This window comes from Salmo trutta, chromosome 21 (genome assembly GCF_901001165.1).
Source record: "Salmo trutta chromosome 21, fSalTru1.1, whole genome shotgun sequence".
NCBI lineage: Eukaryota > Metazoa > Chordata > Actinopteri > Salmoniformes > Salmonidae > Salmo > Salmo trutta.
The window spans coordinates 8,152,254-8,180,013 of NC_042977.1; the positions used below are offsets into that span (position 1 = coordinate 8,152,254).

A 27,760-nucleotide genomic window follows, 5' to 3' on the forward strand; every position below is an offset into this window, starting at 1 on the left:
CATATCGTGGCACTCTATGGGGGGACTAGATTCATAGTGCATTCCTTTCTAAATGTTAAAACAGACATGTATGGAAATAACCTCATATAAAAGGTGACATTCTGCACAAATTATAGAGCCAAATTAAAAGTTTTAGCTTCACTGTTCATATACACTCCCCTACAAATGTATCTGATACGGTGGCTGTAAGGGGCAAAATAACATTTCTCTAACTTGTATTTGTTGAAGCTTCTTCTTCTAGGTGTGAATCAGATGACTGAGTAATCAGTTCTAAGGTTCTCATGACTGTCGTAAATTTGAGATTTGTATCCACATTATTATAAAGCCCCACACACTCACAGTTTTCAGTTACTAATACATTGATGTCACAGAGAACAAATAAACTGACATTTCAGGTTTTTCAAATAACTGGCGTTAACATGTCCAGTTGATAGCGGACAATGATACAAATGTTTTCAGAAGACAATTTCCACCACAAATGTGTTAAGTGTGTCTGACAACACCATGTCTACATGACAAGTCAAACAAGCAAAGATAGCTTGGTGGATCAGTTGTCTTGGGAACGAGATGATTCACATCAGGGAGTTTTTTGCCACACATATTTGGAACGGCAAATAAACATTAGCCCCCGTTGATCAAATGTTTTCACAGGTAAAAAAAGAAAGAGATTATGCTGTTTCTGGAGAGAAATCAGTCACCTTAAGCCCCCCCCCCCCTCCCCCCCCCCCCCCTCCCCCAAGTGACACTGTGACCAGACTGGCAGAGAGTCAGAGTGGACAGCCAGGGTTAGGGGGGAGGGAAGGAGGGGGCACTCTAATCCCCACTGCCCTTTTGGATCAGCAGGCCCATAAATAAAGTAGGACAGAGATAAATATAGTGTGACAGGCAATCAGTAATAAGTTACACATGTCCCCCAAGGACACTGGCCACAGGACAACTGGACTGTGACACACTGCTGCGCTGAGTGAGGGTAGTTTTCTTAGAGGACGCCACTGAACACTCGCCTCTCCGAGGGGGAAAACACAGACAAGGTAAGGGACTGTAACCTCTGACCTTTGTGGCAGGTTTACAGGTATTGGCAAAGCATGTGATCAGATGATGTTATCGGTAGGGAGAGGGGGTCAACTGTCCAGGGGAACACTGTTGACCTATTCACTGTAAACATTTTGGATCCAAATTGATATTACCCTATTTTGGAATTGAATCCTATTTCATACAACTTTTGAGTTATTTTCTTTGAAGTTGTATTGTATCTTTGCTGGTAGATGGCAATGCTTTTGGCCAAGAGCATTATATGTATAGTTTTTTGTTCATTAGCCTCTTAACTGCAATAGCGTATTTCATTTAGACGTTAAGTACCTGTCACAAAACCAGTCATGGCTGTACAGCGTGTGCTTTACAATCAATAGCTGCCGGGCGCTCTGGAATTTATTTTTTCTAGCGTACATAAAAAAAGTTTTGGGGTCTTACCATGCCTTAGAAGTATTCCATGTTGTCATAATAATGCCAGTCAAAAAATGGTCAGAGGTCAAATATGGGTCAGATTACAGTAATATTGCCAAAAAAGATCCAGTAAAGCTTCTTCAACACTATACATGTCCTTTGCTCAAAGCAAGCACTTTGCAGATGGACTCACCACCAAGGGACCTCAATATGTCATACAGTTTTTACTAAATACTAAAGGTGGAACTTGTCAGAGGTTTCTCTTATCCAATATCCATTTACAAGCACTCATTCTCAGGGACATTGCATGCCTTGAGCATGGGGCCTAGCCTTGACCCAAAGTGAGGGAACGCTTGCTTTATTTAACCTTTATTTAACTAGGCGAGTAATTTATGAACAAATTCTTATTTACAATGACGGCCCTACACCGGCCAAACCCGGACAACGCTGGACCAATTGTGCACCTCCCTATGGGACTCCCAATCACGGGCGGTTGTGATACAGCCTTGATAGCACTAACCTGTGTGATACTGATGTGTGTTTATTGTTCCATCAGTGTCAAAGGTTTTACAGGTTGAGGGGTTAGAAAGTGCCATGAAGCTACTGTGGAGCCTGCTGCTGCTGGGCCTGTTGCTGGCTGGGAGCTTTAGCGTGGCTCAGGAGGAAGATGGAGAAGAGGCAGAGGAACCAGTCAAGGAGGCAGCTATAGAAGATGAAGAGGCAGCTGCAGACAATGAAGAGGCAGCGGTGGAGGTGGCACAGCCTGAGGGTCCTGGGACAGAAGCCGGCCTGACTGACGACCGGCAGCCTTGTGCCATGTGGATGGGAGGAGTGCCAGGCACTCCAGGGCACAGTGGGCACCTAGGGAGAGACGGGAGAGACGGGCACGATGGCCCTCGTGGTGAGAAAGGAGATACAGGTAAGAAGACCAACTGTACTCTGCTGTTGCTACATCATCCAAAGTTCACAGTAAATCTAATCACAGTAACCCGCATGAGGCACAGTCAACGAACACCAGTACAGGACTCTAAGTTCGCCCCGACTCTGGTGATGTCTTTGTGTGTACAGGTGAACCAGGTGAGAAGGGAGAGCCCGGCGAAAAGGGCGACAACGGCGCTCCGGGACCTCGCGGTTTCCCAGGCAACCCCGGTCTGAAGGGGGCACAGGGCGAGAGCGCCCTGTTGTATCACTCCTCCTTCAGCATGGGCCTGACAGATCCCGTCCCCGCCACCAACGTGCCCATCCGTTTCAACAAATTCTTCCACAACGAGCAGCACCACTACGACGACGTGAGCGGAAAGTTCCATTGCCTCCTCCCCGGGGTCTACTTCTTCACATACCACCTCACAGTCTACACCAAAGATGCTCGGGTGAGCCTGTTCAAGAACGACAAGCCCGTCATGTTCACCTACGACCAGTACCACGAGGGCAACGTGGACCAGGCCTCGGGGGCCCTCATACTGAGGCTGCAGTCTGGGGACGAGGTTTGGCTGCAGATCTACGGAGATGAGGATTTTGGGGGGGTGTATGCTGACAACACCAACGACTCCACCTTCTCCGGGTTTCTTTTGTACCCCGACATGGGAGAGATGGAGGAAAGGAGACGTCGCTCTGTTGGAGTTAATAGACACTGAGGTCGTGCAGGACCTGGAGGGTGATATATAGAGTTGGGTGGGCTGTAGCGACTTTTTCCTGACTGCTCTATAGGCATGCATTGCCCTCTGGCTGGGGACTGTGGGGGGGGGGGGGGGGGGGGGGGGGGGTAATAAGTAGCTTCTTAAATTAGTACGTTTTTAAAAGGGTGCACCAAATGTTTTAAACTTGTCAGTTCTATAATCTATAACATGTTCCGTTTCAATTGTTAGGTGGATTCTAGCATTAGAGACATTAGTATTCAATGTAAAAAGTTGTGCACAGACAAAAAGCGTATTGCCTAGATGGCTTTATGGCAGTGTTTGGGCAATGTCTGTGAAATAATAAAATGTGTTATAGCAAATGTAAAATGTCATCAGATATGCTTTCTTTGTCAGATAGCCATTTCACATAGCAGTGGTTTGTAAACAAGATCAGCAAGTGAGTTTTGCTTTGCTGCTACGATAGGGACGTGGGTAGGTTTGAGCAAATGTGTCCAAAACACTTCAGGAGTGTGGCAGGCTAGTCACCCTTTGGACATTTGTTGGCTCCCATTTAGCCAAACAGTCAGTTAGGGTTTGTCAGTAGTATAGCCTACTTCTGGTTTGATGACTAGGGCTTTTATCTTTATCATTGGACAAAGTTACTTGGTGGATGCAATCCCCAAACTGAATAAATCTGTATTCTAGTAAAAACTTGCTCAGAGGTTTCACTGTGCTTGTCTCTATGCCAACATTGAGGTTTAAATAAAAACTGGAGATCAGTGCAAATTGTTGTAATGTGAGCAGTGGCTTCTAGATGTGACTCAGGGAACCCACCTCCAGAGCCAATGGGTGACCTCCATGTACATTGCGTCACTTGCTCATGGACCAATTATAACTAAGCTCTTCATTCTGGAGGGTCTATAGTGCTAAGACTAAATAGTAATGAAATAGTATCATGCTGCTCTTGGCCACTGAAATGGTCAGGGAACCACAATAGATGTGTGCTGAGGAATTTCCTGAGTAGACAAGTGCCTTGTTCAGGGACTTGATACAATAAGTGTCACATGACAGGCATGAGGGTTGCATATGTGTTGGTTTGCTAGTTAACAAACACTTATTGGTTGAGAAGAAAAAAAGACCAAGTCAATGACAGAATGCTGGCCATAACACCTGCCTATGAAGGCCCCAATGGAAAATGAATACCTACCCATCTCCTGTTCAATGTTACGACCCACTTCCTAATGTTGCTAAGGCTCTTGAACAAAACTATGACGATGAGAGACAGTAGAAATGTAAATATGTATTTTATACCTCAACCTTCAAATCATGGTGCTCTAAAAATAGCTCCATACCATAAATAGTAAACAAATACACAATTGCTAGTGAAAAATGTAAATGCTTAAAAAAAAGAATCTCTGATTCATTGCTTTAGGCACCATCAAATCATTAATAAGGGCAACTATTCATGCATGTATCCAGTGGCTGAGGTCCACTGATTGGATTCATTTTTCCTGATTGAAACGTAGGTTGAAGATATCTTCAACCTAGATTAAAACCACCCATCAAAATTGAGGAATATCACAATGCAAAACTTGATGAGCTCAGACAGCTTGAACAGATAGCAATCAGCAGTGAAAGAGAGGTAATGACAGGGAAGTCTATTCAGCAACCATTGTTGAGAAATATGCAAAATGTTAAATGCCTACAAGGGAATCTAGAAGACAAATGTGAAAGAAGCCACAGAACAGAATGATCATTGCCATTTCCAGCTGTATATCGCCATCTAGTGTTGCATGACGGGAGCAACTGAGCATTACATTTGAATTAGCACAACTGTACTTTTATGTTTGCAGGTTAAGTACGACCAACATTTCTGAATTCATGCAGCAATCACTAAATGGCGAGCATGTTTACAACATACAGAAAGAAGAAAGATTCTGCTTTGTCATGGAGGGCACTGGTTTAAAGGATTGGGGTGTTTTGTGTTATCTTCGGCAGGTTTTGCCGTTTTTTGCAGCAAGGTACCATTTTGTTTTTAACCACATCTCTGGAATAATGCATATGCCTTCTTGCAAACATCAGTATGACAGTGATAAATAAATTATGAGAATATCAAGAGATTTGTGGTAGAATAATTTATTTTATTCTGATATACTTTCAAAGAAATAATATACAAAGCTATTTTCGCCCCATCCTCACAAAAACCTCTGGTCCCCCACTATCTGATAAGTGCGCACGTCACTCCAGTTCTACAGACCAACGCTTTGGCCGGTGCCTTCCCGATTTCAGCATGCCACCGATCGATCAGAGGGGTCTTAGGAGAAGGAAGGCAAAGCTAAGTTTGTGGATGTGGAAGAGTGAGACAGCGTTGTCGTGTGAACGTTTCATTGTAAAATAGTTACTTTATTTAGTGAGGCCTAAAAAAGTTGAACTCCGGTAAAACAAAAAGGTTGCAAACGTTAACTACGGAGTTCATTTAACTACTGCTGTACTGGCTTAGCTAGTATAGTCAAGAGAAAGGTGAGTCCCATGAAAAAATGATCCCATCCTGTTCACAAGGACAAAATTAATAATGTGCAATAATTTAGGTTTACATAACCACATGAAACTAAAGACCCTTTCACAATTTCGCAAGAAACTGCACATGATAAGGAATGAATTATTTTGCAGACTCAAGCTAGACAAAACAGACAAGCTTACAAAACATCAAAGTTCAGGGGAAACTGGGAAAATAATCAAGTACAGATCAAATGGGGGTTTAGATGCAGGTGCGCGTCGAAGGGTATTCAGAGGGTGTGGAGAACGAGAACGTTGCCCTTTATTGTAGGATTCTGTTGAGGGGTTGGTGATAGGGACTGGGAGGTTACCAGAAGGTTACTCCATGTTCTAAGAAGTCTCCTGGCCCAACATTAGAGGGGGTCATAGTCACTTTGGGGTGAGAAGTTAGGAAGTCTACAGACTATTTCCATCCAGCAGGAAAGTGGGGAGAGAGCATGGACAGACATACAACTTCCATCAAGCAGCTATGCATCTTTGTCAGATCACATTAAAAAAAAGTACTCCGCTAATAATGAACCCATGATCCCGGGACTGCTAAATTCATGATTCCTAACTATGAGTCTGGAAGGAATCAAAGTTGGCTCATTCAAGAATCTTCTTTGCACTCCTTCAAGTCTATGCTGAAGAAGTGTTCATGATTGAGTATTCCTGGAATCAGTTGGTGATTCATACATCTCAAGCCAATCCGAGTTCACACTAGAAACTTCAGTTAAGCCACAAGTCAGTGGAGAAAAGTATGCATTCCCAACCAAAACTGGCTATTCCAGAGGAAAAGCCAGAGATTCTCAGTTTCTCCAGTGCAACAAACAGTCCACGATTCCAAAAGGTGGCAGCCGTTTCTCAGGTAAGAAAAAGTTATGACCTGTAGGTTCCTCAGACTCGACTGGTTTGGGTGTCCATGAAACGCTCAACTAGGCTTCGTATTCTTTTAGCCTGCAGTTTCATAGACAATTTAATGCTTGGATGCCTAATAAAATATACACTTTCAGGGGCTTCGGCAACGGTACGCTTCATTGCTTGGCCCATGACGTCTTCAACAGGCCCAGACTCTTTTCCGTATTCCTCATTTGCCCTTTGGTTCATGACATTACAGAAGTGTTCAGACCAGGGCACAGAGGACCTCGTTGAGGGCTTCGACTGCAGTCTTAAGCAGTTCACCGTCCTTCGTCTCCCACACAGGTTCTCAGACCATGTAAGAGTTCTGGTTCTTCAGCTTGTCCAGTTCTTTGCTCTGCTGTCTAAGGAACAGTATTCTGGGAGAAAGAAAAGGACACAGTTAAGAAAATAAGCAATTTATCGTGTGACATATAGACAAATCCTAGACAAGACAATTATGATGCGTTTGTGTGTGCTCGCTTGTCCTGTTCACTTGTCCTGTTCTCACCTCTGTTCCCTCAGCGTGGCCTGGATCTCACACACTCTGACTAATGATCTGAGGTTTTTGAGTTCAGTGCAGATCTCAGACATGTAGAGACTGCCCATGTTGTGGGCATCTTCCCGTAACCGTGCTGCCTGAAAGAGAAAGGCGGAGCTGGTTGAGAGAGTGCACCAAAACACAAATGAACCTTTAGCGTGGAGAGCAAATATCAGGAAGTAAAAATAAGCTTCTTCAGAAAGAAATCCCCAATCAGAAATGTGTTTCAGTACCGGTTAGTCAGACTACCGAAAAGCCTACACTCACTATGTATAGGGTCGTAGGCCTGCCTATTGGTTCCATAACCTGCTATCAATGTGTGCAAAATAAATGAAAGTGAACCCTTATTGTCTGTGAACCCTAAGGCAGGCAGCTTATCTGCTGCTTCTGACTGGCCAGCTCAAGCATTTTTTGGTAGTTCAACTCTTTGTAGTTGAAGTGATGGCTAAATATATACTATAATTTTAAAAAAAGTCGAAAGGAATTTGTGTCCCTTTTCTATCCATCAAGTATCCATGAGCAGGTGTAACCGAAATGTTTGATCATTGAAAAGCGAGAGTTTGGCTTTTTTGTATTCAATCAACTCCAAATAGGTGTGTGGCCTTGAGTATAGCTACTGCCATCTACATACACCTTAGCCAAATACATTTAAACTCAGTTTTTCACAATTCCTGACATTTAATCCTAGTAAAAATTCCCCGTCTTAGGTCAGTTAGGATCACCACTTTATTTTAAGAATGTGAAATGTCAGAATAATAGTAGAGAATTATTCCCAGTGGGTCAGAAGTTTACATACTAATTGAGTGTATTTGGTAGCATTGCCATTAAATTGTTTAACTTGGGTCAAACGTTTTGGGTAGCCTTCCACAAGTTTCCCAGAATAAGTCGGGTGAATTTTGGCCCATTCTTCCTGACAGAGCTGGTGCAACTGAGTCAGGTTTGTAAGCCTCCTTGCTCACACAATTTTTCAGTTCTGCCCAAAAATGTTCTATGGGATTGAGGTCAGGACTTTGTGATGGCCACTCCAATACCTTGACTTTGTTGTCCTTAAGCCATTTTGCCACAACTTTGGAAGTATGCTTGGGGTCATTGTCCATTTGGAAGACCCATTTGCGACCAAGCTTTAACTTCCTGACTGATGTCATGAGATGTTGCTTCAATATATCTACATCAATTTCCTTCCTCATGAAGCAATCTATTTTGTGAAGTACACCAGCCCCTCCTGCAGAAAAGCACCCCCACAACATGATGCTGCCACCCCCGTGCTTCACGGTTGGGATGGTGTTTTCGGCTTGCAAGCCTCCCCCTTTTTCCTCCAAACATATGTTGGTCATTATGGTCATTATGGCCAAAGAGTTCTATTTTTGTTTCATCAGACCAGAGGACATTTCTCCAAAAAGTACGATCTTTGTCCCATGTGCAGTTGCAAACCGTAGTCTGTTTTTTTTTAATGGAGGTTTTGGAGCAGTGGCTTCTTCTTTGCTGAGGGCCTTTCAGGTTATTTCGATATAGGACTCGTTTTACTGTGGATATAAATACTTTTGTACCCGTTTCCTGCAGCATATTCACAAGGTCCATTGCTATTGTTTTGGGATTGATTTGCACTTCACGCACCAAAGTATGTTCATCTCTAGGAGACAGAACGCGTTTCCTTCCTGAGCAGAATGAGGGCTGTGTGGTTCCATGGTGTTTATACTTGCGTACTATTGTTTGTACAGATGAACGTGGTACCTTCAGGCATTTGGAAATTGCTCCCAAGGATGAACCAGACTTGTGGAAGTCTACAATTTTCTCCTGAGGTCTTGGCTGATTTCTCTTGATTTTCCCATGATGTTAAGCAAAGAGGCACTGAGTTTGAAGGCAGGCCTTGAAACACATCCACAGGTACACCTCCAATAGGCTAATTGACATCATTTGAGTCAATCAGAAGCTTCTAAAGCCATGACATCATTTTCTGGAATTTTCCAAGCTGTTTAAAGGCACAGTGAACTTAGTGTACGTAAACTTCTGACCCACTGGAATTGTGATAGTGAATTATAAGTGAAATAATCTTTCTGTAAACAATTGTTGGAAAAATGACTTGTGTCATGCATAAAGTAGACGTCCTAACCGACTTGCCAAAACTATAGTTTGTTAACAAGACATTTGTGGAGTGGTTGAAAAACGAGTTTTAATGACTCCAACCTAAGTGTATGTAAACTTCCGACTTCAACTGTAGGTACGAAATGTGATATTAACACAGTGGGGGGGAAAAGTATTTGATCCCCTGCTGATTTTGTACGTTTGCCCACTTACAAAGAAATGATCAGTCTATAATTTTAATGGTAGGTTTTTTTGAACAGCGAGAGACAGAATAACAACAAAAATATCCAGAAAAACGCATGTCAAAAATGTTATAAAATGATTTGCATTTTAATGAGGGAAATAAGTATTTGACCCCTTTGCAAAACATGACTTAGTACTTGGTGGCAAAACCCTTGCTGGCAATCACAGAGGTCAGACGTTTCTTGTAGTTGGCCACCAGGTTTGCACACATCTCAGGAGGGATTTTGTCCCACTCCTCTTTGCAGATCTTCTCCAAGTCATTATGGTTTCGAGGCTGACGTTTGGCAACTCAAACCTTCAGCTCCCTCCACATATTTTCTATGGGATTAAGGTCTGGAGACTGGCTAGGCCACTCCAGGACCTTAATGTGCTTCTTCTTGAGCCACTCCTTTGTTGCCTTGGCCGTGTGTTTTGGGTCATTGTCATGCTGGAATGCCCATCCACGACCCATTTTCAATGCCCTGGCTGAGGGAAGGAGGTTCTCACCCAAGATGTTGTTCAAATAAACCTACCATTTAAATTATAGACTGATCATTTCTTTGTAAGTGGGCAAACGTACAAAACCAGCAGGGGATCAAATACTTTTTTCCCCCACTGCACAAACTAACTCAGTGTTCCCATATGTTGATCATCCCGTTATCGCACTTAACAGTGGAGCTCCTACCTGCTTCTCGATGTGCTCGGCGGGCCAGTTCTGGACGTGCCTGATGAGGTTCTCATCAAAGTGAGAGGCCAGCGAGGGAGTGAAGGAGCCGGGAGTGCTGGACTGGGCTGAGGCGACGTTGAGAACCGAATTGCCGCCGGTGGCGTTGCCATTAGGTCCTGATGGCGGACTCCCCTGACTGCTGGACAAGAGAGAAAGCAGAGTAGTTATAAGGAGCGTAAGGCTCCATCCAGAAACAACCTCCAGTCTACCACCTACACACTTGTGTTGATTGGAAAGGTTTAGATAGGTGGCTACTACAAAAGAGCTTTTATACTTTCAATCCTTCCAGATATACACAAGTGCCTCTACATTTCAAACTACCTCCGCTGTCGGAGAGTTCGGGGGTCCTCTGGATGTTTCTCTGCTGAAGCCTGTTGAGAAACTGGTCCTGGTTTCACTGGGGTAACCTACAGAGGCACAGAGGGGAGAGGGAGGGATGGAGAGAGTAAGCCATTAAAAAGGGAGTGTGTAAGAGATAAGGAAACAATTAAGAAAGTTAAAGCAAGAAACAGGGAAGGAGAGAAGAGAGCAGAGGTGAATGGAGATAAAAGAATGGTGACGTGGGGAGAAAGAAACAGATCACAGGGTTGAAATGAAAAAACAAAAGAAAAAAAACACTACAACCCCCAATCATAACAATATTATTTGACAAGTTTAGAGTTTCCGTGGAGGTGCTGACCTTTGGTTGGGAGGAGGCAGGAGGCATGCTGAGTGGGGGTTTCTGGTTAAGGAGGTTGGTCTGGGGCGTGCCGTTCCTGGGTGACACATATGAGCGGGGTGAGGTGGTGTCCGACATTAGCGATATGGGTGACTGACTTGCCTGCTGGGCCGCTATTGGTTCATGTCCAGGAGGGGAATAGGACAAAGGAGGAAATATTTTTAATGATAGCAACCTTAATCTCACATACAAAGGTTATTACTATACGGAACAAAAATATAAACGCAACATGCAACAATTTCAAAGATTTTACAGTTCATATAAGGAAATCATTTAATTTAAATACATTCATTAGGCCCTAAGCTATGGACTTCACGAGTGGGCAGGGGTGCAGCCATGGGTGGGCATAGAGCCACCCACTGGGGAGTCAGGCCCAGCCAATCAGAATGAGTTTTTCCCCCACAAAAGGGCTTTATTACAGACAGAAATACCCCCCCCCCAGATGATCAGGTGAAGAAGCCGGATGTGGAGGTTCTGGGCTGGTCTGCGGTTGTGAGATCGGTTGGACGTAGTGCCAAATTCGCTAAAATGACGTTGGAGCAGCTTATGGTAGAGAAACTAACATTCAATTCTCTGGCAACCGCTCTGGTGGACATTCTTGCAGTCAGCATACCAATGGCACGCTCCCTCAAAACTTGAGACGTCTGTGGCGTAGTGTGACAAAACTGCACATTTTAAAGTGGCCTTTTATTGCCCCCAGCACAAGGTGCACCTGTGTAATGATCATGCTGTTTAATCAGCTTCTTGATACGCCACACCTGTCAGGTGGATGGATTATCTTGGCAAAGGAGAAATGCTCACTAACAGGGATGCAAACAAATTTGTGCACACAATTTGAGAGAAACAAGCTTTTTGTGCGAATGGAAAATTTGTAGGATACTTTATTTCAGATCATGAAACATGAGACCAACACTTTAAATGTTGCGTTTGTATTTTTGTTCAGTATATAAATTATAAATATGACTTATAAGGACCGTCATTTTAAAGGTTTTATTTTTCTTATGCATCCAAAACTTTGAAACTCAGTGGCTATTGTTGCTTTGAGGACTACCCTGGTTAAATACGTCAATAGCAAAGTTTTCTAGATTATTCAACAGAAAACCAAATCAGATGTTGCCCTGAACTGAAGGACGCCCATACACCTTCTTGAGAGATAAGTAACATTTCCAGTTACAGCTTTTAACAATAACAGCTTCCATGAAAACATTTAAATAGGAGAATGCTTACAATGTATTTCTTTCTGAATAACATGTCAGAGTGCAATGTAAGCATAGCTCTATTTACCAACCACAAGACACTGAAATATCTGTAAAACCAGTCTAGCTAACAAAGAGAAAGGCATCAAAAAGATCACCAGAAAGGTGACATAACAGCGGCCATACCTTGGTTGGAGGACTGTTGAGCAGCTTGGGAAAGCAGAGAAGTGATGTTGAAAGCAGACGGTCCAGCAGTGAGGAGTTTATGAAGCATAGACTGCAAGGAAGCTTGGGTGACAGCAGCCGCAAGGACTGGAGGGAAAACACACATGACAATGAGAAAAATACAGATAAGTACACACAAACAAACACACAGATATAAGGCAACAAACTTGTGTATGCATGCATGTAACACATACACAGATGGGTCCATACACATACCTTAAAGAGCAAGAGTGGAGAGGGGTTGTTGAGTGACAGTGAAAAGAGGTGAGCAGACATGAGATAGGCTATACAAAACTGTCATTGAATGGGTGGTTTAATTTCATGATTTTATATTTACAACCCATTTGGTAGGCAAGAATCCATTTTCTCAGGATCACTCATCCACAACAATAGAACCCACCAACCCTTCGCCTCGATTAAGCTACTCCCTATATCGTGAATTAAGCCTATTCAATATCTGGTCGGAGTAAGAGAAACTAGAAACCAAATGGGATCAGACTGAAGATCAAATCCACGTTGGTTTTGTGGTCATGTAACAACTCCAGATATCAGAAAATCCAAATGCGTGTTTCACATTTCAGTACAGCGATGGGGGGGAAGGGGGGTAACTCCCATTTTTTACAATACTTATGCTCCATGAACATTTACATAGAAAACATGACTCAGATTTGCCCTATGAGCCCCAAGTCATATTTTGTGACTTGGGGCTCGTGGCAATTAAGCCTTTTTCAACCGGTGAGCCATTTGAACTCGGGTACACTAAAGATCAAGCAGGAGAAATGTGGAATTGGCCAACTCACCCTCATTGATCTTGGCCATGTCCATGCAGCCGTTGTTCATCTGCAGGGTGGCTTGCAGCGCTGGGAGGAGCTGCCGCAGGAGGGCGGGGTCTTGGAGCAGGCCCGAGGCCTGGGTTTGGACAGAGGGGGACACCGGGACCGTGGAGGAGGAGGAAGATGAAGGGGTGGGGTTCGAGCCAGAGGCTTGGTTCAGGCCCGGATTGGTGGAGGAAGAGGACTGAGAAGGTGCAGAGTTGGAGGACTTGTCCCCTGAAGTGCTCTCTGTAGGGCAAAAAGAACAACAAGTTAGGACTGCGGACACTGGCTTGACACACATAGGATGCGCCTCTATAGTTGACTTCCTTTCCTCCTCAACTTTTTTCACACATTGAAAAGGTGATAATATATAGAATTGTCAAGTCTTTTCAGATCAGTGCAGAGGAATTAGAGGACACAAGGAAAATAAGTCACTTCTCACTATTGACACATGGCCATATTGTAAGACTGTAGATGATTTCATATACAGGTATAGTCATAATATCACAACAAAAAGGTACTCTTTAAAAAGGCAGGCAAGTCAAAATCCAGATGTTACTGCTGCATCTGAAACCTAGACTACACCTCCCATATGCTCTACCGCTGTAGTTTTCATACTCACTTGTGGTGGCTGTGTCGACAGACTCTCGTCTGTAGTCCCGGTCTTTGGGGAAAGTGTTGGACTCCCTCTTAGATGGGTCTTTCTGCCTCTGCTCTCTGGACACAATGAAACACAAACGCAAGGTCATTGTCAGGTTTAAGTTCAATTAAACTGAGTGTAATTGCTGGTTGAATACAGATTGTGAATGTAATTTCATGTTCAGACTTCTGTCAGAATGTGTAATCTACCAATCTCCATTTTGGGACATTTTAGCATGCTATAGTAGGGCCCAACAACTCAGTTTTATTTGTTGCCCGTTTGGTTTTTCACATTTAGAATGGTTGTTTTTATTCCAGGTTTTTGCTCCCAAAATCACTTTAATAGAAAAACAAAATTGGGTGTTCCAAGGCCACAACAATGCTGAAAACTTCTTCGGGATAGGGGGCAGTATTTTCACGTCCTGATGAAAAGCGTGCCCAAAGTAAACTGCCCGTTTCTCAGACCCAGAAGCTAGGATATGCATATAATTAGTAGATTTGGATAGAAAACACTCTGAAGTTTCTAAAACTGTTAGAATAATGTCTGAGTATAAAATAACTGCTTTGGCAGGCGAAACCCCGAGCACAATCCATCCAGGGGGGGGAAAAAAATGTAGCTTGTGTTTTCCACTAGTTTTCATTGGGAATCCTGACTTATAAGGGCCCTGGTTGCAGTTCCTATGGCTTCCACTAGATGTCAATCTTTAGAAATTGGTTGATGTTTTTCTTTTGAGGAATGAAGAAGTACAGCTGTAAATTGTTCGTGTCACTGTGAAGGGCTGAAGTCCTTTATTGCGCGTACACAGGAGTGCGCTCTGTGGTATCTTTCTTCGGTATTGAAAACAGATTATCCCGTCTTAAATTGTATCGATTATTTACGTTTTAGGATAGCTGAGGAAGGATTAGGAACGTTGTTTGAAATGTTTGAACCAAGTTTACAGGCAACTTAGATACTTTGTAGGCATGTTGGGCGAGTTGAAACCGGTGTATTTCTGAATCAAACGCGCCAAATAAATGGACATTTATGGGACATAAAAAAGGACATTATCGAACAAAAGGACCATTTGTGATGTTTCTGGGACATTTTGGAGTGCCAACAAAAAAAGATCTTCAAAGGTAAGGCATATATTATATGGCTATTTCTGACTTTTGTGTCGCAACTCCCTGGTTGAAAATGATTTGTTATGCATTTGTGTGCTGGACGCTGTCCTCAGATAATCGTATGGTCTGCTTTCGCCGTAAAGTCTTTTTGAAATCTGACACCTTGGCTGGATTAACAACAAGTTAAAGTTTATTTTGATGTATTGCACTTGTGATTTCATGAAAGTTTAGTATTTATAGTAATTTAATTTAATTTGGCACTCTGCAATTTCCCCAGATGTTGGCCAGGTGGGACGCTACCGTCCCACTGATCTGCAAGAAGTTAAACCACATCAGGAGACCACTTTTGAGATCTGGAAAAACCCTTTAAATCAAGTTCGCAAGAGACTGTTAGGTTAGCGGTGTTTCTGTAGTACACATGTGATTGCATAGTTTGCTAAACAAATTGCCACTGGATTGATTACAATAATTATGATATCATTCTGCCAGGTAGGCATAGGATACTTTGTAGTGAAAATGTAATTGAGGAGGGTGTTGAGAAAGCCTTTCCATCGTTGACCGTTGTCATTAGCATCATCGCTAACGGCTAGGCATACACAAAGTAGACAGATGCACGCACAAATACAGATGCATTTTGATTCTTGTCTTGTGAAAACTTTGGGCAAATTGAATACATTTAATATTGTTAAATTCCGTTTTAATGTCTGGATTCAGCGATTCCGTCTGTGTTTTCTGCATCAGGGATGTTATATGGCCCTACAATAATTCAATCAATGAAATTAGGCTCATAAATATGTTATAATGGGCCGCCGGACTACGGCAGCCACGCGGCTGTGGATTCGGTATTGAGTTTTAAGGTAGAAACGTACGAGTTTAGGGAAAAGAGTAAGGCGCTTAGGAGTGACACTTTTTCCATGATTCAAGGCCTTACCTCTCCAGCCAGTCTTTGGGCTTCTCCCATTGAGAGACCTCAGTCCTGCAGTTGTAGTAGTACTTCTTGCCGGAGGAGCTGATGTGCTCGGACCAGTCGTCTGCAGGCTCATGAGGCTGAGGGAAGAAGGCACGACAAATAGTTAACTAACACTCTAGGGTAGGTTTTGCAGAGTGCAAACAAAGTTCGAATCAGCATTTGGAGAAACAGCACTACTGTTCTCCCTAGCACTTTTCTAATTGTTTTGATTTTGTTGATGAAACTGAGGAGAGGGGTGTCAGGCAGTGGGAATCTTTTTTTTGCAGTACAGATCTAACGTGCATGCAATGGAAGAAAATCAGTGTTCATTGTTTGCAGTAACTTCTTTGTTGTTGTAATATCCCAAACGGACGTGGCAGTTTCACCAACTAAGGATTCTAGCTTTAAGATCAAGTAGGCCTACATTAAGGGATGTGATCAGCACTACATGGAAAATCAGGGGAAAGGCTAGTGGCTAGTGATCAGATTCACATGTAAAATCCTGTGTGGGGATCCTTGCTTAAAGTATTGGGCCTAACGTTCGTTCTATGCTTATAACCATTCTATAAGAAGCAACCAATTCAAAAGTAAGAAACAATGTGGTTTATCTGGAAAAACACATTTTAGTCTAATTTGGAGATGGGTCAATACATTTTTCTTTAACAACATACAAAAAGCAATGTTAGAAGACATCAAGTAAATACAATACAGTAAATAAATACAGGATGTGAGCATATAGGCCTAGACTTTGCACTGTTGATAAGAGCAAGTTACCTAAACCAGCACACTATTTAGGCTAGTCTGCCTCAGTCAAATGTGGTTGTCTGGGTGTATGCCTATATGCTGAAACTCTGCTTATCCCCGTTACACTGCCTATCCTGTCTACACAGAGGACAGAGAACATACTCAACAAGGCTAGCAGTAATACTCGGCTACTGGGCCAGACTCCGAGGCATTAATTTAGGTAATTTACAGGTGTTTTCTTGAGTGTTGAAAGACTTGAAATGCATGCTGAGCTAACCCGTCGGTTCGAGAGGCTGATATCTCGATGCAAAAGTAACTCTACCCCATTGTTTCTCTGCAGAAGGGAGGGGGTTTGTTTTTGGTTGTGTATGTATGTATGTATGTATGTATGTATGTATGTATGTATGCATGCATGCATGCATGTATGTATGTATGTATAACTGTGGTGAGCTGTGGAAAGAATTTCCTCTTGAACAACTGATTATCATCACCATCAACTTCTTGATGGAGATGAACACCAGAGAATAACCAACCAAAATCTCATAATTTGATTCGATTTTACATAGACATTTGAATGTGAGGTCCAGTTTCGTGTGACGACAGAGCCAATTGAGGTCATTTGTCACACGAAACTGGACCACACATTCAAATGTCTACGTAAAATTAAATCAAATTTTACTTGTGACTTTGTAAACAGGTGTAGACTAACAGTGAAATGCCTACTTATTGGTCCTTCCCAACAATGCAGAGAGAAAAAAAATAAAAATAGAACGATAATAAGGAATAAATACACAATGAGTTACGATAACTTGGCTATATCCATGGGGTACCAGTACCAAGTCGATGTGCATATTGGAAGGGGTAAAATGAATAGGCAACAGGATAGATAATAAGCAGTAGCGCATGCAGTAGCTCAGCATTTAACACCATAGTACCCTCCAAACTCACCATTAAGCTTGAGCCATTGGGTCTCGACCCTGCCCTGTGGAACTGGGTCCTGGACTTTGACGGGCCGCCCCCAGGTGGTGAGGGTAAGAAACAAAATAGCCACCCCACTGATCCTCAACACTGGGGCCCCACAAGGGTGCGTTCGCAGCACTCTCCTGTACTTCCTGTTCACCCATGACTGCGTGGCCATGCACGCCTCCAACTCAATCATCAAGTTTGCAGACGACACTACAGTGGTAGGCTTGATTACCAACAACGGCGAGATGGCCTACAGGGAGGAGGTGAGGGCCCTCGGAGTGTGGTGTCAGGAAAATAACCTCACACTCAACAAAACAAAGGAGATGATCGTGGACTTCAGGTAACAGCAGAGGGAGCACCACCCATCCACGGGACAGTAGTGGAGAAGGTGGAAAGTTTTACGTTCCTCGGCGTACACATCACAGACAAACTAAAATGGTCCACCCACACAGACAGTGTGGTGAAGAAGGCGCAACAGCGCCTCTTCAACCTCAGGAGACTGAAGAAATTCGGCTTGTCACCAAAAACACTCAAACTTTTACAGATGCACAATCGAGAGCATCCTGTCGGGCTGTATCACCGCCTTGTACAGCAACTGCTCCGCCCACAACCGTAAGGCTCTCCAGAGGGTAGTGCGGTCTGCACAACGCATCACCGGGGGAAAACTACCTGCCCTCCAGGACGCCTACATCACCCAATGTCACAGGAAGGCCAAAAAGATCATCAAGGATAACAACCACCCGAGCCACTGCCTGTTCAGCCCGCTATCATCCAGAAGGTGAGGTCAGTACAGGTGCATCAAAGCTGGGACCGAGAGACTGAAAAACAGCTTCTATCTCAAGGCCATCAGACTGTTAAACAGCCATCACTAAGATTGAGTGGCTGCTGCCTACATACTGACTCAAATCTCTAGACACTTTAATAATTGATGTAATAAATGTATCACTAGTCACTTCAAACAATGCCACTTTATAATGTTTACATACCTTACATGACTCATCTCATATACTGTACTCTATACCATCTACAGCATCTTGCCTATGCCGCACGGCCATCGCTCATCCATATAGTTATATGTACATATTCTTATTCATCCCTTTACACTTGTGTGTATAAGGTAGTTGTGAAATTGTTAGATTACTTGTTAGATAGTGCAGTAATGTCGGAACTAGAAGCACAAGCATTTCGCTACACTCGCATTAACATCTCATGTCATGTGGCTCAGGGGCCCATGATGTATTATTATAACCATAGTCTGGTGAATGCCTACTTTCAGAAATAATTTGTTCAAGAAGAAAGAAGTATCTTACTGTGTCTGACGCCTTGCTTTGATTTGAGTGGGAGTTGGAGCTGTGGTTGTGCAAATTCTCTTGCGGAGAGCAGCTGGTACCTATAAAATAAATAATATGATGAGAACACTTATGAGAAATAAAACAGAATTAGCTATGATAAACATGACAAGTTAGGCTACCCATCCATTGAACAAAATATTTGTGCAGCTATCCATTTTATGAAGTACCCGGGTACAGTATGTCGAAAATGTATACTTTAGTGCACAAGAGAATAATACTAATATCGCCTAGGTGCATGTCAGTTTTAGCATTCTACAGCGCTTGCTCATTTGGCAAGACAGTAACAAGTTAATTAGCTAAAAACTGGTGCCCAGGCTACCATATACTAGCACTTGTGGAACATCAGCTACATAACTTCTTGTGTTAATGTTGTATTGATGTCTGTGTATAGTCTTGACCAACAGTTGTATGTATACCTTCAGTCAGGAATTGGGCCTTAGACTAGACTTCAGTGATTTAAATATTTCCAGTGGTCAATGTCTTGTTGTACACGAGTATCTATGCATGTTTTGAGCAGGTGAAGTGGGCAGAAGAAGTCAAAGTGACTTTAATGGCCCAATCAACAGTGTATATACATTTTAAGCAGCAGAACAGTAAGATAACAGAATTGACCACAGGAATTGGCTAAACAGCACAAACATATCTAGGACCAGGCTAAGCTCTCATCGGGCTGAACAAACGTACAAGCTTCTCTGTGCACACAGTACTGTTGACAAACATACAGAGAAGGGAACATCTGCATTTGTGTGTAGCTCGGTTCTCTTTGGGCTTACCACCATCTTTGCCTCGGAGAGTGTGAAATGTTTTTGTTTTGCTGTGCCCGTCGCTGTACTTATTGACCGGACTTTCATCAGAGCGCCGGAGCATTTTGTAGGGCGGTGTAGGATCTGATAACCCATCTCGCATTTTATCGTGACCGTGAAGGGTGGTAGATTGACTCTTTGGCTGGGATTTGTGAGTCTGCAATACAAATAGATTTGTGTTAGTCAACATATCAATACACAGCCACCTCTTGTGTTTGATAAACACCTTTCCAACCACTGACATACTGTAGGCCTATTTCCAACTCTTGACATTGTGCTGTAATTCTCATTCCTGCCTATGTATGCACAACCATTTGTAATGTTTTTTTTATTCCCTAACCTTAACCCAATTATTTTTGCCTGCATTTGTCATTACGGTTCTGTAATTGTTGCACTTTTATAAAGCATCTTACAGTGGGTAAATCCTTGTGCAGTATTCAGACTAGCAAGCTATGTAGTTGGCTAGCTAACTTTCGGTATAGGTCGTTATCAATAAAACGCCACAACATGGTGAAGTGCGTTCGATTTGGCTGCTGGGGGGGGGGGGGAGAGACCCCGAGCTCTGCAAAAACCATTGACAGCTACGGTTTTAATATCGTTACCTCTTGAAGAACATAGTCAGAACTACACATTTCCACATTTAGCTCTGTAAGAGTTATACTGCAAGTAACTTCATGCTTTTCATGGTCAGTAGCTAAACATCAATGCATAATGTATTTTCAAATACGTGAGTGTAGCCTATCCATTTGTCATGTCGCTAGCTAAACAACCAACGTGTCATTTCGCTTGCTTCATCAGCGATTGGGATTTTGGAAAGAACTTGACATCTGCAACGCCTCATCCTGGTAAAAAGTTGTCAGTCTGACTACTGTCATCACCACCATAGATCAAACAGTATTTGGATATCGCCATCATGTTTATCCCCCTCAAAGTTAGCTTGTTAAACTAGCCATATTGAACGTGATATGTGATTAGCTAGCCAATTTGAGGTGGTCCATCGTGTCTGTCAGCAATTGTGATTAAACACTCTAAAACAATGTTGAAAATGGGATAGCGTTATCTAACTTCGCTAGGTAACAGATCTACGTTGGTTGGAGAGAAAAAAGTACACTCACGTTACTAGGTCTACTTACCACACTGTTTAGCCAACTGTACAACGTTTCTACCGGTAGCTTCCACAATAAACATTATCAGCCAACAGTAGGGCCTACTTCGGCAAATGCGCCCTGCTGCTGCTTGACAGGCAAAGCACAAAGGCTTGTCAGGTAGCTATCGTTCACATATCTCAAATTAATGGTGGCCAATATGAGAGATATCGTGAGGCTACCCTCACGTATCTAAAATTACATGATCAATTGATGCTTGCTGATCGTTTAAAACATGCGGTTACTTGCTGTATAACTCGGATTCGCGCTAAATGGCCGCACTTGATTTGCATGGAATAATCGGAAATGTGTATTTCACATTTTTACAACCAAATAGTTAACATTTATTTAACAATCCCTTGAAAACGTCATGTAGTTGTCAATGGTTTCAGCGCTCTGCACCTTGTGACGTTTTATTGATAAAGACCTAGCTATAGTTAGCTCTTACTAACGTTAGCCAGATAACGTTACCTAGCAGAAGATAATTATCCAGCTACACTAGCTAGCAAATTGGCTATTTAGTTAGTTATATACGATATGGTTATGCTACATTCGTTATCCTGCTGGCTATCAAGGCCTGCAATTTCAAGCTATCTCGTAAAGGTAAACATAGTTAGCGTTGGCTAACGTTAGCTAGCTACATCACGGGAAAACAGTCAGCAGTTAGTTAAGTTAGCTGGCTAGTTAACCATCAGTTGTTTCTAAACACATTAACGTAGTTAGCTACCTAGTGTAAATAGCTAACGTTAAATAGCCAACGTATCTTCAGTAACGTAATTTTGCACAAAACTGAGCCATGGCTTGGGAGTTGCAAAGCCAGGCTGAGGCCTGCCTGGTTTACGAGTTAAGTTAGCTAACGTTAGTTCGGTGGCTATTTTAACCAGTTATAGTAGCTAACTAAGTTAGCTAGATAACATACTTGTTAACCAGGCAGCTAGCTAATTAGCCCGTATTCACTATTTACCTGATAGGGTTGGGAATCCCTTCGGTCGTTGCACCTGAAATATAGGAAAATAAAGTTAGCCAAGTTATAGGGCACACATCTAAAATGTTGATGCCGTCTCTGCTCGCGCTGCAAAATATGCTACAAGTAGCTAGCTAGCGAAAAGCGAGTTAGCAGTAACTAGCTAGACATGCTAGTTGGCAGCATTATTTGAAAGGAGTGGTGGAGCCGTCAATGTGAACTGGCAATAAAATGTATTGTCTTTTACCCATCGCTGAGTCTCGGTTGTTTCCTTGCATGCATTACCATCAATGCCGTGTTGATGTGTGTGTGCGCGCAAGGGGTGAACTATGGACAACAAAATAGTATTCTGGTCTTTGGTAACTTGATCTTGGCGATATCTCTGTATTTAGTTAGCCAGCTAGGGACGCTAGCAACTAAATTTGAACAGTGGCTAGCTACGCTATGTTGAAAACGGCCTTTGGTACATTATTTGCTCGCCTAAACTGCACAATCTATCCGGTGCAGTGCAAGGAAACAGACGAAGCAATGCGAACTGCCCCGCCTCCAATGTCTTAGCTATTTCCGGGATACTCCCATGTCGGAAAAGAGTCGCAAACCCTTTATAAATGATGATTTGAAACGCAGTCTTACAAATAACTTTCTCACCAAGAAAGGTGGACACAGAGGAAATACAGTGGTTGAAATAACAACACAGCCCACCTAACTGCTAATGCACATGGCTAAGAAAAGGAGATGATGAAAGCAAGGTTCACAAAAGTAATTATAAAAGTGGTAGGTATATGCACTTTCCCCTACCCCAGTAGCCTATTTCGATCGTCTAACAAACTCACAGTGCCCAATGCAACATTAAATTATAAATCAACCACTATCCCCTTCCCCTAGTGTTCTTTGTTCATCCATGGGCTTTGCAAAGCATTACCCAATTTTATCAAAGCAATAGTTTGTTGAATTTCACAGCACTAGGCTGAGACAAAAGCCTAAATAGACTCGGGACCAGTAAGAACACTTCCCATATTTTGGGGGGATTGACCCTGGTCTCGATAGCCTACCAATCAGGACCAATGCTGTTTTTATGTATCGCTGTCTGTCTTGTCTGTCTAGTATGTCTGTTCATCTATATAATGGCAAGGAGACATCAGACCATGCCTTTGTTTGGCCTCTGCTTTCCAATGCCTGTTCTGGTCCACTCAAATCCAAATTAACCAACCTCGTGATATAGAACTGATGGGGAAACGTGTAGGGTGAGGGGGACATTTGCACCAAAGTTTTATTGAACCTTTACGCTTGCCTGGTAAATTTGGGTCAGCGCTGGTGACAGGTCACATGGACCAATACTGTCTGGATCGGACTGGCTCTTATTGCTTTTACTGTATGTTTGTCTCTTATTTTGTTCACGTATGGATGTTCAAATGAACCCAACATCTCACGTTTTAGAAGGAGAAACGTCCATGGAGTCATTTTCTCTCTGGTGAGTGTTACCTAATTTGTACTGTGCTGAGCTTGCTGAATTGCATATTGGCACCATCATTATTTACATTATTTTGATCCAATAGCTGTAGAGGATGGTTTGTAAAACAAATAAACAAACTGTTAGGGATGGAAAAGCCATCTGTTCTTTTCATTAAGAATAAATTCAGCACTTTTGGTTACAAACAGTGTGCAGACTTCTTTAAATTCAACACAGTTCATCTGATTTATCAAGCACCATTTTTAGTTGTTTCCATTCTCTTTAAAGTATTGAGTCATTTTCCACTCACACAGTACAATATTCATATTTTTATTGTCAACAAAAGTCACAAACTGACTCAGTTGCTTGTTAGTCAACTGCTTAGGAATATAGATCGCAGCCATATACTTGCTTTCAGGTATCCCACAGATGCATTTGATTGATCGGTTTCAGTGTACTTTCAATCTGTGTACATCAATCAATGATGTCACATGAAGTACAGAAAAGCTATGATTCAGTGGTGAGAGAGCATATACTTGTATAATTGGTTGAGAGAACTTACACTTCAATAACATGGCACTAGGTGGAGTGTAGAAAGAATGTGGACTATTGAAAGATTTGTTTCAATGAGAGTCACAGATCTATAACTCACATTTCTATCTGAAATCAGTCAGGTCCAACACTGAACTACATAATAGATATTCAAAAAAGGACATGTCAAATCTGCTAAATTGCAAACATTTAACCTATCTTATCCACTTGGTGGCAGTAATACCATATAACAGAACATGTTTTCGGACCATAGCGGTTTTCTTTTCTTTTTCTACTCCATTAAAGGCCCAATGCAGCCATTTTTATCTCAATATCAAAGAATTTCTGGGCACCTTACTGTGATTGTTTTCAATCAAAATGTTAAAAAAGAAACAAAATAGCTTCTTAGCAAGCGAAATTTCTCGAACAATTATTTTTTTAGGACTGTCTGGGAGTGGTCTGAGTGGGGAGGGGAAACTGAAAACTAGCTGGTTTGAAGCTCTCTTTTTTATTGGTCTCTTAGCTAATTTACTGCCTGGTGATGTCATAAGTCAGGCCAAAACTCCTTCCCACCAAAACATACCTAAAAATGAAAATGTATATACAAATAATTTATTTTTCTTAGCGATATTGTCATGTTTCTTTTTATGTGTTGATTTATAAAAAACACCGTGAAACATGTAAGGAATGCATTCCCAGAACGTACTCAGTACATCAACTTTTCTTATAATATAGCCTTTTGGTGCCCTATGCGAGATTTGGTTGGGGGGCCCCCCACCTTGTGACAAAACGGTGGAGAGAAACATTTTAAAGTTAATATCCTGCAATTCCACACATTTTGCCATGAGGTGGAGAGAAATTATTGCAGTTTTAAAGCACGTTTTCTACAATTCTACAAATTTTGTAATGGGGCGAAGAGAACATTTAGCAATATTATAACAAATTTCATGCAATTCTACTCATTTTCCATGGGGCAGAGATCATTTTTTGCACTTTTAAAGCAAAACATGTTTTTATTTTTGGGGGTAGATCAGCTTTAATATTGCAGATAGATTGTAGCTTCCATCAAAGTAATTGTCTGCATCATTTCTAATCCCCCATATACAGTATAGTTTTTGTAAATATATGTCAGATTATAACGCAAAATATTGTTACCTGACATGGCTAATTGAGTGACTGTGACAACAGAGAAAAACAGCTGATGAACAACCAAATTTCACTGGTGTATTCTACTATTCCTACTCTCAATAGTAAGTTGTGAGTACCCCCACCTTCTTATAATATTCACAAATGACTCATTTAATTAATATATTTTGTCTCAAATATGTCATATCATATCTCTGTAGGAATTGCACCACAATCATTCAATTGTGTATGTCATATAAGGTATATAAGGTATCCCTTTACATTTAAACACGTATACAGTGTACCTACTGAAAATGGCAGATTTGGGCACTAATAAGCTCCTATGCAGTGGCTGTACAATATACTATACATGACGTCAGAGCTCTGGCTCTGCGCTTCACAGCACTGTGTGGGTTTTGACTGACAGCTGATCTGAACTTGAGCACTGAGCGACAAGAAGTTGCCTCGATCCCTCCCGGTAATAAGGCAACTTTTGCAAATGTTATGTTGTCTGAGTGAGGGAAATGCTGTAAATTAAGATGGCTCAATATATTTTGAAAGATGATACGCTGAGGATTATAATAAATACTGCTTGGATGTCATAAAAGAAAGGCAAACATCTAAATGTCCACAGTCCAAATGTGCTCTTCACATTTCCAAATCATAAAACTTGTGTCATATACAGTGTCAACATTTCTGACACTATGTTTGATGTACAGTTGCAAGATTACATGTCATCATACCCTGGGTTGTTCTGAATAGAATGAGCATATGTTTGTTTATTGTGTCGAAAATTTGCTGCGGCACACACACTTGAATGCACTCATGACTCCTTTCTATGCGAACCCCAATTACGATCTGTTTCCCTGAATTGCCTTGTGAAAGCCTAACACCGTAATGTCGTATTTTGCAGAGATCTGTGGCCACTTGGAGATACCAGTTAGTCTCTTATGTTGTGACTACCCCACATTTTCCAGGAATAGTCATCATGTTACTGAATGTATGCAGAGTATATTTTTCAGATTTCGTTATCAACAAATGCGTCAAAGTACAGTAAATATAAAATGCACATAAATCAACAGTGTAATTTTTGGATTCAGTCTTGTCAGGTGAACTGTTGTGTACTCACCTTTGGTCTAATATTTTTCCCATTGTCTCCAAACTGTTCCCTTTCAATTGCTACCATGGTTACGCATATGGTTTTCATATTTCTTCAGTAAGAATTTATTTAATTTAGCCCTATCCATATACAGTGCATTCGGAAAGAATTCAGACCCCTAGACTTTTGCCACATTTTGTTACATTACAGCCTTATTAAAAACATTTCTACACACAATACTCTAAAATGACAAAGCAAAAACAGGTTTCTATACATTTTTGCAAGCGTATAAAAATAAAAAAAATTCAGAGCCTTTGCTATGAGACTCGAAATTGAGCTCAGGTGCATCCTGTTTCCATTGATCATCATTGAGATGTTTCTACAACTTCATTGGAGTCCACCTGTGGTAAATTCAATTGATTGGACATCATTTGTAAGGCACACACCTGTCTATACAAGGTCCCACAGTTGACAGTGCATGTCAGAGTAAAAACCAAAACATGAGGTCGAAGGAATTGTCCATAGAGCTCCGAGACAGGATTGTAACTAGGCACAGATCTGGGGAAGGGTACCAAAGAATTTCTGCAGCATTGAAGGTCTCCAAGAACACAGTGGCCTCCATCATTCCTAAATGGAAGAAGTTTGAAACCACCAAGACTCTTCCTAGAGCTGGCCGCCTGGCCAAACTGAGCAATCGGGGGAGAAGGGCCTTGGTCAGGGAGGTGACCAAGAACCCTATGGTCACTCTGACAGGGCTCCAGAGTTCCTCTGTGGAGATGGGAGAACCTTCACAAAGGACAACAACCATCTCTGCAGCATTCCACCAATCAGGCCTTTACGGTAGAGTGGCCAGCCTGAAAACCAAGAGACACTTCTGGAGGAAACCTGGCACCATCCCTACAGTGAAGCATGGTGGTGGCAGCAAAATGCTGTGGAGATATTTTTCAGCTGCAGGGACTGGGACACTAGTCAGGTTCGAAGGAAAGATGAACGGAGCAAAGTACAGAGATCCTTTATGGAAAAACCTGCTCCAGAGCACACAGGACCTCAGACTGGGGTGAAGGTTCATCTTCCAACAGGACAATGGCCCTAAGCACACAGCCTAGACAATGCAGGAGTGGCTTTGGGACAAGTCTCTGAATGTCCTTAAGTGGCCCAGCCAGAGCCCGGACTTGAACCCGATCGAGCATCTCTGGAGAAAGCTGAAAATAGCTGTGCAGCGACGTTCCCCATCCAACCTGACAGAGCTTGAGAGGATCTGCAGAGAAGAATGGGAGAAACTCCCCAAATACAGGTGTGCCAAGCTTGTAGTGTCATACCCAGGAAGACTTGAGGCTGTGATCACTGCCAAAGGTGCTTCAACAAAGTACTGAGTAAAGGGTCTGAATACTTATGACAATGTGATATTTCAGTTTTACATTTTTTTTATACATTTGCACAAATGTATAAAAACCTGTGTTTGCTTTGTCATTATGGGGTATTGGGTATAGATTGATTAGGGGGAAAAAACTATTACATCCATTTTAGAAGAAGACTGTAGTGTAACAAAATGTGGAAAAAGTCAAGGGGTCTGAATACTTTCTGAATGCTCTGTAGGGCAATTCAGTGTATAGGGTTAACACAAATATATACAAATACACAACTGGCATATAAGGAAAAACATACCAGATCCTTATTAGATTACTTTTTTCATGATTCTTTTCGATATGCGTTTCCACAGACAAGGAGTTTGCTGGGTCTTTCTATTGGAGTTTGGAGGTGTGTTTGTCTGATGGAGCGACCTGCACATTATGAGTATTCTCCCAAAAAGTCAGGCCAGATCAGTGTTTGTGAAGGAAATGGAATAAAGGAAAGGAAGACATTGAAGACTATTTG

General features: G+C 42.1%; 1 protein-coding gene and 1 pseudogene across 1 annotated transcript; one reads left to right on the top strand and one right to left on the bottom strand.

The window, feature by feature from the left end:
- The first annotated feature begins 899 nt into the window (after positions 1–899).
- Positions 900–3,774, top strand: adipoqb (adiponectin, C1Q and collagen domain containing, b). The gene is made up of 3 exons (XM_029704091.1): positions 900–1,031; positions 2,000–2,362; positions 2,512–3,774. Exons 2-3 carry the CDS (start codon positions 2,038–2,040, stop codon positions 3,075–3,077), a joined length of 891 nt encoding a protein of 296 aa, XP_029559951.1. The 5' UTR covers positions 900–1,031; positions 2,000–2,037; the 3' UTR covers positions 3,078–3,774.
- A 1,405-nt stretch (positions 3,775–5,179) lies between these two features.
- Positions 5,180–22,230, bottom strand: LOC115156596 (WW domain-containing adapter protein with coiled-coil-like; annotated as a pseudogene).
- Between the last annotated feature and the right edge of the window lie 5,530 nt (positions 22,231–27,760).